The 13,802-nt window shown below is 44.6% G+C and overlaps 1 protein-coding gene across 1 annotated transcript in view; it reads right to left on the bottom strand.

The window, feature by feature from the left end:
* ptprn2 (protein tyrosine phosphatase receptor type N2) overlaps positions 1–13,802 on the bottom strand; it is a 98,299-nt gene that overhangs the window by 35,911 nt on the left and 48,586 nt on the right. The window contains exon 11 of the mRNA XM_047023888.1: positions 8,469–8,533. Coding sequence (XP_046879844.1) covers positions 8,469–8,533 — 65 coding nt within the window. The remainder of the gene's footprint in view (positions 1–8,468; positions 8,534–13,802) is intronic.

Raw genomic sequence — 13,802 nt, 5'->3', positions numbered from 1 at the left:
GGGGGGCAGGGGTACTAAATGGATTGATATAGGTGTTGCATTAAATTGGTTTTGTTTCTCTTACATAAAACTAAATGCTTGGTCTGGTTAATACAATGTTAATCAATACCTAGATGAGGGTATTAGTCTCACATTTACAACCCCAACAATCCTTTGGTCATTGTAGTGTTTCTTTATTATGTTGCTATTGATTCACATATGTCCTGTTATTGTATAGGTATTGTATATTTTACACAGTTGAGAGGCTTTAAGTTGTTCAAAGAGGCTATGCACACACTTCTTACGTAATCACGTAGGTTGATAAAAGGCATTTTTATATCTCTACGTCGATGAACGACCATCTCAGCCTGGCAAATTTAAATTGTCTTAATATCTGCACAGTCCCTCACCTCTTTTCACCCGACCCCATTTTGTAGCACCAGGCACCTTATTGGTCAAAGGCACCAGCCACTTACTCAATTATCCAATTATTTCACCCACATGGTGGAGCCGGTCTCACCGACTTCCAGATTAACAGCGTGAGCAAGATCGGTGTTAGACAATCGCATTCAACTACAGTAAAACATTAGCTGGTAGTGTTGGACCCTACCCCGGAGATTTGCGGTTCCCTGCTTGCGGCCATAACTTACAGTTCCCACACATCCTGGATATGACATCACCAGGGAAGTCATCCGTGCTTTTGACACTTTGTCATGAAGTCATCATCGTCACCGTTACTGTCACACACACAGACACACACCCACGTCCACACTCACTCCTCTATCCAGCTCCAATCAGCCCCAACAAACTCACACCAGTGCACTCCTAATAGCACACTGCATGCAGTGCATTTACTCCCATTATTAGCACACACAATAAAAGACTAAAAAAGCCAGAGAGATCCAAATCATGTGAACAAGCGAAATGGTCATTACAATGCACCATTAGAAGCAGTCTTACCGCAGCACCAGACAAACAGATAAGGATCTTCAGAGCCTGCAGCCCACTGCCACTGCCACGGCAGTTATCTGGCCAGATGTGCGCTGAGCGAGCAGGCATGTGACGAATGGCAGGGGGCCATTTTCTCTGGCTGCCCAGGGGCCGGGAGGCATCTAACCTGCCCTCCATCCTCCCTCCCTCCCTCCCTGCCAGTCCCCTTAACGTGCAGCCCCATCAGGGCCAAATGGCAGCCGTGCCCCCGCCTCCCCTTCTGACGATGACATTTAAACCCTCAGCATCCTTCTCCAGCTGTGGCTGTCATGGGGTTGGGGAATGGGGGGTATTCTGTGTGTGTGTTGGGGGGGGGGGGGGGACTGCATCCCACCCTCCACCCCTCCAATGCTAGGCAACGTGTCTCCGTCAGAGAAGTTTCCCCAGATCACATGTTTCTCTCCCCATAACATAGATATAAAAGTTATAGATCAGCATTCCACCATAGCATGTTCCAGTACCTTGTTGATTCTCATTACTTTTTATTGAAAACATTTACCTGTTTAGAAGAATCCAATGCGTCGAAAACAGTAATAAATTAGAAAAATGGAAAGGATAAGATGATGATAGATTTGAACTAAATCTATGAGGAGCATTCCCACGAGGAAATGCGCTCTTGTTTTAGTGTCAGGACTGTTGCCTCATTAGGCATGGCACAGAACAAATCAAACGAGTCTGGACCAAGGAGCCTCTCTCCCGAACACGACACCAACCACTCACCTAGGAGAGGTACAGGCATTCAAATACTCAACATCATTACCTCTTCATTAAAAACACACAACTCCCTTCCTCTCTCCCTGATACTTCAGAGTCCATCCCGTGCGATAAACCCGGAGCCGAAATACCATCCCGCGGTGGTGACAGTATCAAAGGCGTTCCTCCGGTCCAAAGGTCAGGTGATGCTAAAAGGTTGGCGAGTGGTGAAACCGCTAGTTAGGCTTTCATCAGTCCGAGTCAGATGGCGTCTCCAAAGAGGGGAGCTCTGAACACGGAGCGGGCACAGAGGGGCCGCTCCTCCATGACATTTCACATGTAGCTCTGCCACGGCCCTGGCATTTAAAACCCACTTTTTTTGGGACAGCCAGAATGGTCTTCTTACGCTACAGATATTGTTTTTTTCAGTTTTTCCCCAGTTTAAAAGGGAGGGGTGGGTGTTTGGATGGGTCGACATTATCGTGGGAATTCTGGCAGGGCCGCCGCCTCATTGATCGGTGGTCTCTCATAACACACACACATGCACACTCACACACACAGTTATTCAGGACAGACACACACTCAAACAGAAACACACACAGACAAATAAAGGCACACACAGACATACACTCAAACACACACACACTGTCACTCCAACTGAAAGACAACTAAAGACACATACATATGCTGTACTTCACATTGAATCAAACTGCCTCTATTGGTAAAAATATCTACAAATATTGCAACCAGTAGCCCATGGCCTATATATATAGACCACGACCATACATCTGAACTAGATTATGACCCTCTACATACTACACTGTATACATATGAACCAACCCCTGCTATAAAGCAGGTTCCCCGTTGGTGCCAACATGAAATCAACACAAATGAGAATGAGACATTAACACGAAAATAAATGTGTTTCCCTTTCACCTCCAAACCCTTAAAAACCCCTTGCTTGGAGGAGAAAAAAAAGAAAGACAAATAATTAAATAAAGAAATAAGAAAAGTGGAAATACATGCTTTGAAGCAAAGCATGTAGCCATGGCGCTTGAGATCAATTTGTAAACTCTGATCACAACTTATTTATATATATATTTGACCATGTACTGTATGTCTATGCCTTTGCCAAAGCAGTGAAGGGTCAGTGTGGCTTCTTTGAAGTTTTTCTTCCTTTTTTCCTTTTTTTTTTGCTCGTCTAAAATGATTTGCCGCTGTTCTCCGCTCCCTGACAGATTTGGCGATGGCTTCACAACACGTACATGACAAATGAGCGTGTTACACCAAACAGAACCTGTTAGATTAAATGAGAGCACATGTCCTCTAATGTGCTAGCCTGACAACAACATCCATCACACAATGTACATCACGTACTGTAGCGCTACAATTTCACGTCATATGAAATACGCAATCTGCGTATTTCAGATACAAATTGCTTGAGATACCTGTACTGTAAGCCCTGTAAGTATGCCCTGTTAGATGGGCAGATTGGAAGCAGGATGATTGTGTCAGGCTGGCTGTTGTTCGTTGTGATCTCTGACTCATGTTCCACATGATGTGCAGCTTGAAGCATAGTAAATAACTATGGTAAGTTTGCTTGTTCAAGAGAGGTAAACATTATGAAGGCCATGTGTGGTTTAGGGAACTAATAGATATATGTAAGACAATAAAAAGATTCAGCTAACAACTTTAACACAAGTTTTCAAGGTCAGCTATGTCCTGAAAGCTATGTAGGCTGATGAAAATGAATGGCTGCTCTACTGACATTCAAAAAGGTGCCACAAATATTACACCCCCACACATAAACACACAAACACACACTCACTGCAGACTTTAGCAATTCTCACCACTTAAGCACATACACACACACAACCTCAGCATACAGAAGCTAGAACCAGCACATGGAACACACACACACACACCTCCCTGTGTGCTGAAAGTCACACCTACAGTCTCCCAGTCTTTACAACAAAGACACTTATCTCACCACTGGGCCTGATTACCTCCCTGGACAAACGTGTTTAATTACATTTACAGAGATCCTGTTACCAAAATGAGATAACATAATTAACGATGTAACATGAAACTGAATCGGTTACTTCTGACAAGCTGGGAGTATGAGAAAACACAAACTATACATCTAAAAAAGTACTGTATACCCAAACAGTCGGTCACCGTGAGCCACCAATGGATTTTCTTATAAAGTAAATCATAAAATTGAAAGTCAAACTCCTTCACCTTCTCCTTTCTTTAAAGTACAGTATCATTTTCCGAGGGCTAGTTGACATGTTTTTGAGCGTTGTTGCCCTTATGTTCACTCCGTTCATTATAGGGCAGGAAATTGGGAAGAAAGCCTTCCAAATCCAGTGGTGAGAGGTCATCATTGTCTGTGACCTTTTCCCCGAGATGAGTTCTGCCTCTGCTTCTCCACCCGGTGACTTTGATTAAGTAAACCACAAGGGCCTTCTCGTTTCTAAGATGGTGGCATTCTCCGGCATTTCCTTACTCTTGACATACGACAGGATTATACTCTAATGTTTATTTCTCCTGAATCCAGTCCCATTATGTGGATAGAGGAGGTGGAATAGGAATCTTTAAAGGTTCCTCTGGGAGGTAATTCAATTCCACAGCCCAGGGTATGATAAGTAAACACACACACACATACATATATAAATGCTTACACATATACACACACACAGACATTTATACACACTGAAAACCCTCCTCACTTAAGGACGTGCACGTGCACACAATTCATGGTAAAATCCACCACATGCACACATACACACACGCGTACACAAACACACAGAGGGTTTAATCTGCTGAGATCCCTGCCTGCCATATATAATTTACAATTGTTGGTTGAATAATCAGTTGACGTGCAGCTCGGGGAATTCTTCACTTAATGAGTGTCTCTTAACATAAGCAGTTTGCAGCAGTTGTCTACGATATGAGACCACTGTCAAAATGTCAATGAATCTCAATTTCACCTGTCAACAGAATGACATGGGGACTAACTGGCCTGCTTTCTTTACAATGCTTTAGAAAGTTCTCAAAAGTAGACATTTACAATACTATTTGTAGTAGAGAAATACTTGGTTTCTGTACAGTATGTGCATTTAACATGCAAAGCTTACATGTAGTCATTTAGCAGAAGCTCTTATCCAGAGCGACTTACAGTAAGTACAGGGACATTCTCCTCGAGGCAAGTAGGGTGATGTGCCTTACCCAAGGACACAACTTCATTTGGTACGGCCGGAAATCGAACCAACAACCTTCTGATTAATAGCCCGACTCCCTAACCGCTCAGCCATCTGACCCCCCAGAGCTTAGTGGAGAAGTGATTTGCCTTCTTTAGCAGAAGACAACAGCATTAAACAGATATGGGTGGAATGGGTGTGTGTGTTAGTATTTATGTGTGTATGAGGGAGGGGGGGTTGTGACTCTGTAGGTGAGTGGGGGGTTTGATGTGCACGCTAGGGAGCATCTGTCTGTCAGGTCAACTCCCCCTAGCAACGCCGGTCGCCAGGGAGTTTGACCGACAAGCACCGCAATCCCATAACCCCCCACCCCCCACATACTCCTCTCCACGCACAAACACACACACACATTTCCCCTGCTGGCACCTTCCATGCTGTGTCTGGGGCTGGAAGCGAATGCAAACCTTTACAGACCCTGTATTTGCACGCCCCGAACACAGGCAGACACACACACACACACACATACACGTACCCTCACCAGATCAACAACATCCGAAAAAGAGAGACTAAAAGGATACATGAGATAAGGATACTTGGAGGAGGCTCTGTGTGCTTCTGAGGCGTCTCGCTCCTCAAAACTTGGTCCTGCCATCTGGATATTGTCCTTGGCTTTTACCAGCCTATCACTGGTAGGTGCTGAAATCTAAGTTGGTATTCTGGTTTATTGGTATTCTGGGGGTCTCCATTCATTTCAAATATGGCCAATACACACAGTTATGGACTACTGGCTCAAGGGATGAGACTAAGATAACATGTCAGAATGTACGTGTGGCTTTTTGGTTGGCTCGCCCTCCTCTCACCTTTCCTCCTTACAACTTCACGATGCCCGCGACCTTTCTCCTTTGACTTTCCCTGTTTTTATGCCCGCCCTCCCGCCCTCCCAGCCTCCCTGCCTCCCGCCCTCCCTCCCCCCCCCCCCTCCTCCCGCCCTCCCTCCCTCCCCCCCTCCCCCCCGCCCTCCCTCCCAGCCTCCCTGCCTCCCGCCCTCCCTCCCCCCCTCCCCCCCTCCCTCCCGCCCTCCCTCCCAGCCTCCCTGTCTCCCTCCCTGCCTCCCTCCCTGCCTCCCTGCAGGAGCTTGTATAGCAGCACTGTTGTCTTTCAGGTCCAAAAAAGTGTGTTTTGAAAGAATCTGAGTTTACTATGACAGAATGAGTGTTTCTACAAGCTTGCGTAATTAAATAAAACAGTACAGGGGGAAAAGAAGGAGAGGAGGAGGGGTATTTAGAAGATGAGTTTAAGATAATCTATAGATGAGGGGCTCTTGTAGAGTATTGATCCCCCCCCCCTGGATCCTCTCCATCACACACCTCTTTGACATTTGCTTATCTTTGTCAATATCTTCCACTTTTGATGCCAAATGCTATCCGGGCATCTTTCTAAGCTGTTTTGTCATTTTCTGCCTTCTAAAAGGAAGATTGAGAGAAGGGAGAGAGTGGGCACACTACTCTACAGTATGCCCACCCTTGTGATGAGCCTTTAACACAAAAAGAAGCAGGTTAGTAAGTCAGACCACTAACTATTCTGGTCTTTGAATCCTACCATTTTAATTGGATCCCACAGGACAGGGTTTTACTAGCTATCAATTCACTCATAACCTGGGTCAAACTATCAAATACTAAAGCAGTAGTTTTACCAAACATCATTCCAGCTAATGGATTTAGAGAGCCCACTTCAGGCTTCATGTCCTCACTAAATCCCTTTGCTCTTAGTTATCTTTCTGCCCCCATTCATTCACTTGACCAACTAAATCATGCTGAATCATTCCTGATGTAGATCATGGCTATCACGGTGCTCATTTTTTATAGTGCCAGTTTTAAGCTTTTACTGTAACTTGAGCATGAGATGTTCGTCCATCATGCTGTATAGCCTAACAGTCGACACACATACTTTATCTACACACACACACACACACACACACACACACACACACACAAGATGGATCAGATTTTTTGCTCCCGGAGTGAAAGACTGATGGCTCCCGCCCTACCCCCTACCCCCCCCCCACCCTTCCCTCCCTCTGTCACTCCAACCCCCCTCGCCCCCCTCCCACCCTCTCTCTGAATCCTGCAGAGAGGGCATGATTGTAGCTAATTATCTACAAATAGGACCAATATGACAAACAGAGTCCTGCACTGTGGCTAAGTGCTGTCTGTGGAGCGAGAGAGAGAGAAAGAGAGAGAGAGAGAGAGAGAGAGAGAGAGATGACACAAGACAGAAAACAAAAGAACAAGAGGTGAGAAAATGAAAGAAAGTAGGGCAGATGACAATGAGTGAGGTGAGTAAATAAAAAAAAGTGTCAGAAAGAAACCGCAGGCCCAGAAAAAACAGAGATGAGTATGGGTGAAAAACGACTCGTTACACTGAGATGAAGAGAATGAAATTGGGTAGAAAAGGAGGGCACAGATGAAAGAGGGAGGAAGAGGAAGGGGGGAAGGTGTGACAAGGACAGGAGGATGAGCGACGCAATATTGACCCAGGGCGGAATGATCTGGTCTCTACGTAGAGCGCCTGTTGCCATGGACGACAGTAGGTCCCCGATGCAAGGGGGGCCGCGTCCATTTAGCTCCCAGAATACCTTGTGATCTGGGCGGCTGGGGGAGGCTGATGGCGTTCTTGTGTTTTGTTACCACAGAGCGACGTATTTACACGCCTTGATGGAGGAAGATGCCACAGCCGCATCAATAGACCCTTGATTAGTTTCTCACCTCCACGCACATACACATGAATATTTATTAATGTCGAGACGAAACGCGTATCGCGCCCTCTCATCTTCACGCACCCTAACTCAACGCTCTTAATTTGGTTCCTATGAATATTTGCGGGCAGGATTTTGAGCCAAAGTGACGGTACTCTGGATAATCTGGGTATTGTTCCTCTAGAGCTTGCAATCACCTGCTCTTTTAAAGTGTCAAACAATGCACATGGCTTTGTCTTGTTGTTCTTTGCCATGGCAACAAAAAAATAAAACCTTAAGAGGAACAGGAAATGACTGAGAGGGGACAGGTTTCAAAGCAACGCGCTCTGAAGGAAATACGTTTGGCTAGAGATCAATGATTTTGACAAACAGTGCGAGACACATAAAGGAACTAGTATGGAGGTCGGACAAAGGTACTATAAAAAATGAATGATTGCGCTGTGTTGCTTGAGCAATATCCCAAAAGACACCAAATACCTTACAATGAAAAGAGCCCCAGTCTGCATGTCTCAACAAACCACAGCATCTTTCCTGTCGCATCTTTGCGTATAAACCTTAGAAATACTGTACCTTCAGTACACTCCATAGCACCCAGCAGTGTAGGATCTAACAGGACATTTCATCTGAGCTTCTTCTAACACTATTAATTATTATAAAGCCAGATTAAAATAGATCATTTGTTTTCAAGCAGACCATTTATGTGGGCCTGCACAGGATGTAAAAAAAAAAAACAAGGTTTGGAAAGTGCTAGAACAAAGTCAACTTGTGCTCTTCAGACCCCACAGCACACAGTGTACATGGTTATTATTCACCATGCCATAACATTGATGTCATGAAGCATGACTTACATCACTGACTCCAGACTCCAGGATCTTCAGACCCGCTTCCTGCTCCAGCTGCTGCTTCTGCTGGGCTGGAAGACACACAAGGACAGGAGTTGGTGTGTGTGTGTGTGTGTGTGTGTGTGTGTGTGTGTGTGTGTGTGTGTGTGTGTGTGTGTGTGTGGTGTGTGCGTTTGTGGTGTGTGCATTTGTAGTGTGTACATCTGGGAAAACAGACAGGAGAGAAGTTTGACCTTCAAGTTTCTGCCATGAGTGTGAGAGTGACAAACAGACATTGTGTGTGTGTGTTTGTTTGTTTGTGCGTGGGTGTGTGTGTGTGAGTGAGAATGATTCAGATGTCAAACTTGTCACACGGTGACCGCTCCAACTCTCACTCTTGGAAGGTTCAAGCTGGTGAAAAGAAGGAGATCTCCAGTCGTGAAGTCAAAGTTCTACAGTACAGTGTGGGTTTCACTAAAGGCTTTGGAGCCAAAGTTTTGCGCTATTTGAATGCTCTGTAACCGGAACTGGTATTCCAAATCTAATCTAGTAGCTAATGTAGTACATCGACAGAAGAAATTAAATGGAGCTCAGTTGTTATACACAAATGAGTTTGATCAATAAATATATAATCAATTCACATGTACGTACTCTGGAACGATATTCACATGCAGATCAAAGTGAAACAGGACGGACATAGAACGTTTAAAGATCACAGACTTCTGAAGATGTTTGGTTCCGTCACTTATCTACCCTCTCAAACCTCACTCGGAAGGAAATGTCTATATTGAAAAACAAAATCAAAGAGAACTTCATAGATTATACCAAATTATAGGGTGAAAAGAATAGAAAAATAACAAGTATAATTTTAATTGAGTTTGTTAGCATTTGAATGTATCGCCTAATTGGAGGAGAAGGAGAGAGAGAAAGAAAGAAAGAGGAGGAGAGAGAGAGAGAGAGAGAGAGAGAGAGAGAGAGAGAGAGAGAGAGAGAGAGAGAGAGAGAGAAAGAGAGAGAGAGAGAGAGAGAGAGAGAAGAAGGTCCTTTAAAATCCCATTTCCCCAGATGAAGGGTATGTAAATGACCCTGAAGAGCTGAACTCTACCCCACACTCCAAATTCGGCAAGGGCCTGTTTAATTAGTATTTTAATCTATCCCAATGATTCCACACAGTCTGCAATTTATGCAGCATTCCATCTAATTAAGCACGTTACTTTAAGGGGAAGTAATCATTTGGAAGGCTGCTTCCGTCTCTTTGCCTGTCTTCTGTCTCTCTCACTCTCTCTCTCTCTCTCTCCCTTAGCAATGATCTCCCTATCATCTCATAAGCCATCACCATAGCAATGGGGACATCTTAATGATGGTCAGGATTTGTAGATTGAAGGATGGGGAGGAGGATTGGGAGTAGGAGTGCCGGACGGGTTGTGTGTGTGTGTGTGTGTGTGTGTGGGGGGGGGGGCAGGAGGCAGATTCATAGAACAGAGGATATGGTTTTTGCAGTACCAACCTGGCAACCCTTGGACATTCTATTACACTGCTCTACACTGTCTATTATGGTACACAAATGTATAGTGCATTGGTTGTAGAGAATATGGGGGCTCAGGACATCAGCACACATCTTTTCTCTCAATTATATAAGTACCAAACATAGCACTCACAAACTGTGCTTTTCTTTTCCCACTCTCCCTTGGCTGTACATCATTTCTGAAAAGCTGTGGGTGGCCATCTTGTTTCCTCCGCAACTGAAGTACCTGCTCATCGCCAGTGTTATTTAGGGTGGGGGTAATGAGGGAGGCAATTAGACCCAGCTGGGCGGGGGTGGGAGCGCGGGCGAGTGAAAGGTCATGCTCACCGTTTGGTCTTAATGAGGACCCCTTTGGGGATTGGGGGGGGGGGGGGTACAGCAAGTCAGTCAAACCAAGAAAGATTAAATTTGAAACCAACACACAGTTAGTCCTTACATCAGGCTGTGGTTCCAGTTTGAGTGACAAGCTGACATTATCTGGCTTATGGAGGAACCAAAGAGAACTGAAGGTCAGTATTTGCTAGATGAGGAACTCACATTAGACACTTAAAGGAAAAGGAAGCAGTGTTGATTGTAAGAACTCTATGAGTGGCACCATTAGCATTTTTTTTATGTGCTAAACCTGTTTTTCTCTCAATTTTTTCTCACTCTGAAATACCCAGATTTGCTTTATGAATTCCCCTAACCCCAAAATGCCAACTGCTTCACCGTATAGAATATGTTGTGTGTAGCTAGAAATAAAATAGTTCCTACATGAAACTGCATCCCATATGAAATCTAGCACTACAGATAAGAGGAACATATGTATTGTAGATTTTGGGATGAAATGTCCCTTGAAGCTTTCATTCAATACATTGAAATGATTGAAATTGGAATTCCTTCCTCTTGTGACACAGATGGTTAGAACCTGGATGCTGCTGCAGCTTTCATATTTACCTCACGATTGTCCTGATGGCCGCAAACGTTTGAGGGAGACTGTGAAAATGGATGTCGGGTCTCATTTTGCAGCTTTTGTTCCGTTCATGAATTTTAATTAGCGTATTGCCTGAGTTTCCCTCATTCCATCTATACTAGGCAGACTGGAGAGGTCCAGCTGTTTAGATGAAAGTTTTTGGTCATGGTGTCTCACAACCCTATTCTCCTAAAGTCCTAATCTCAGGTGTCTTTAGCTTTCTACACTTGACACAAATTCAGATTTAGAGTGGAGTGTAGTTTTCCATGACAACATGTACCCTCTTTACATTTCATATGTAATATAATAATATCATAATATAATGATATATATTATTATATTATATGTCTATATTAAAAATATTGATATCATTTCACACTGCTGTTCCTGGCCATAACTGCGCCCACACAGACTTGTCTTCTGCTTCTGATGTCTCAGTGGGCATTAAAAACATTACAAACATTACAAACATTACAAACATTGAGGAAACACAAAGGTTTTCGTTTATTACAAGGGTTCTCTTATTCGTGCCCCCAGCCCCAGGCTCCAGTCAAGCAGTCTGAAGGAGCCGGGAAAAGAGAGATGCCATTTTAATCAGCTGTTGCAAGCCTAAAAGCACCATTTGCACAGCCTTGGCAAATAAACACTCAAAGCTCATCTGCTCCTGTTCAAGAGCTTTAGCATGTCATACTGTAAGTAGCTCAGCAATGTTATTCAATTCTATATTGTTTTTTGAAATGCTTGACATTCTACATGTAGCACAAGGACAAATATGCACGGTGCATTCGCAATTATCACTCTGAAAAGCCAATACCTTTTACCACTTATTACATTCATAAATTAATGCTATTGCTCAGTCATAAAGCATGTGTTTGTTGTTGGTATTTTGCAATTACGTCTCCAACACAGAGAGACGTTTGTCAGGTTTGCATCAGACACGACACAGCAGCCTTTGTTGTCACAGGGATTGAAATGTTGCCACAAAATGGAGGCGTAGATGACAAAATGCATATTTCACGACCTTTCCACCCCCCCCCCCTTCCTGATTGATCTTTTAATATTGAATATGCATCCCCTTCCATCTCATCATTCTTCCATTCTTCACTTTCCCCTCTATCCTTCCTTCTCCTCGTTCCTCAGGTCGACAGCCCTCCCAATCCTCCAACCCCCCCCCCTCCCCCAACCAAAAATCCATCTCTCCGCCCGTCGCTCTCACCAAACAAAATGAAAGTGTTTATTGTGGAAGAGGGCTGACTATCTCTCTCTCTCCCTCTCAACAACCGTTAGCCTTATCAACTGGCAATCACTCCGATATTAAAGCTGCCAATTGTGCCCGGTCCTCTCCTCCCACCCCCCTGTGCACATATGAAGGCTGTCTGTACACATCACCCAGTGAGGGGAAGGAGAGGGAGAGATGGAGGGATAGGAAGGAAGGAGCGGAGGGAATGAGGGAATGAGGGATGGGAGGATGGGGGGATGGGGGGGAACGTCACAGCTCATGTTTCAGTTAAAATCATGGGAGGGGAAGGAAAAAAATAATCACATTTTCTTTGCCACTCCCATTCCCATTCCACAGATGTGGCATCTTCATTACATAGACCCTACATGCAATACGGTTCAATGTGGCCTTTCACATTTGATTTTATTGTTAACATTCTCTATGATATGCTGATTCTTATCAAAATGTAAAACATCTCGCTGATATTGTTGTCACCTTTACATGGATGATGTCGCCTTATTTGTTTTTCAATGTCCATGGCAGGTTTTTCACCAGGGTGAATTCAATATTCTGTGCAATGACGGAGAAAAAAATTCAAAGGCTATGGATGCAAGATTACAATGTCAGCAGGGCACAGAAAGAAGACTGTGAAGCAAAGCTCACAAACAGTAGACGCACACCTTAACACACACACCAACACAAACCTACGCACATACACACAGCCATCTTTCCTGAGACAATCACCGAATCCTCCTTTCCATTTCTTATTTCTCTTTATGGATATAAGTTGTTGTTCAGCTCCCTCTGCTTTGATAAACCCAGTCGCCAAATCAAAGGACCGGTGCTACCAAGAGAACTGACAAATGAATAGGGGGAGGTGGAAATATACCTCCGGAAGGAGAGAGCGAGAGGTTACAGAGGAATAACAAAATACTTTATTCTTCCTCCGCCGCTGCTAAAACATCCACCGTCTCCATGAGTATGACATAATTAATGTCGAAAAACGCACGTGGATGGACCAATCGTATGCCTCAATCCAGGTCACATGGTCCAGCCATGCTGGGAACCAGTGGGGGTCTTCTCCGGTTTATTGTTTATTCAAGTCTGATCAATATCTTCCTGTGGCTAAACCAACAGCACTGCACGGCAACCCACTGTTGCTTTGCAGTCTGAATAAACTCCCCACGATCTTCCAATACCAGCTCCATGCAAGACTGCCCCCTAAACCGAAAGAGAGCCTACCCTTTAAATCCCACCTACAGAATTTTACCCCGGCCAAACGTCTTCTTTAAAACGCCAGCCTGGGTTTTCTGCCTTGTCTGTTTGGCTGTTTACAACAATGCGCCGCGTTAAAGGGCGAGAGGCTCAGAGCGGAGCTGTGAAAGAGCGGGAGACAAGGTGGCGGATGTAGCCTGGCGTGGTCAGAGCCTGCGGGTCTAATTCCCGTAACGGGGGGGAAGTGGGCATGGAATCATCATGCCGGGTGCGTCCTGTGCGCTGTCCAGCCATGGCTCCTTGGTATCAGACACATTATCCCCCCCCCTCTCCCTTCCTCAAATATAACCCCCATGACACATTTATAATTACATTTTTGCTTTTGTGAGAGGGGGCTCTTTTTCAAAAAATATGGCAGATTACACCTTCATGTGGGTCTCAGCCCCAATC

Source organism: Hypomesus transpacificus, chromosome 8 (assembly GCF_021917145.1).
Source record: "Hypomesus transpacificus isolate Combined female chromosome 8, fHypTra1, whole genome shotgun sequence".
NCBI lineage: Eukaryota > Metazoa > Chordata > Actinopteri > Osmeriformes > Osmeridae > Hypomesus > Hypomesus transpacificus.
Note: the sequence above shows the minus strand (reverse complement) of the source record. Positions and strands in the feature narration are given on the sequence as shown.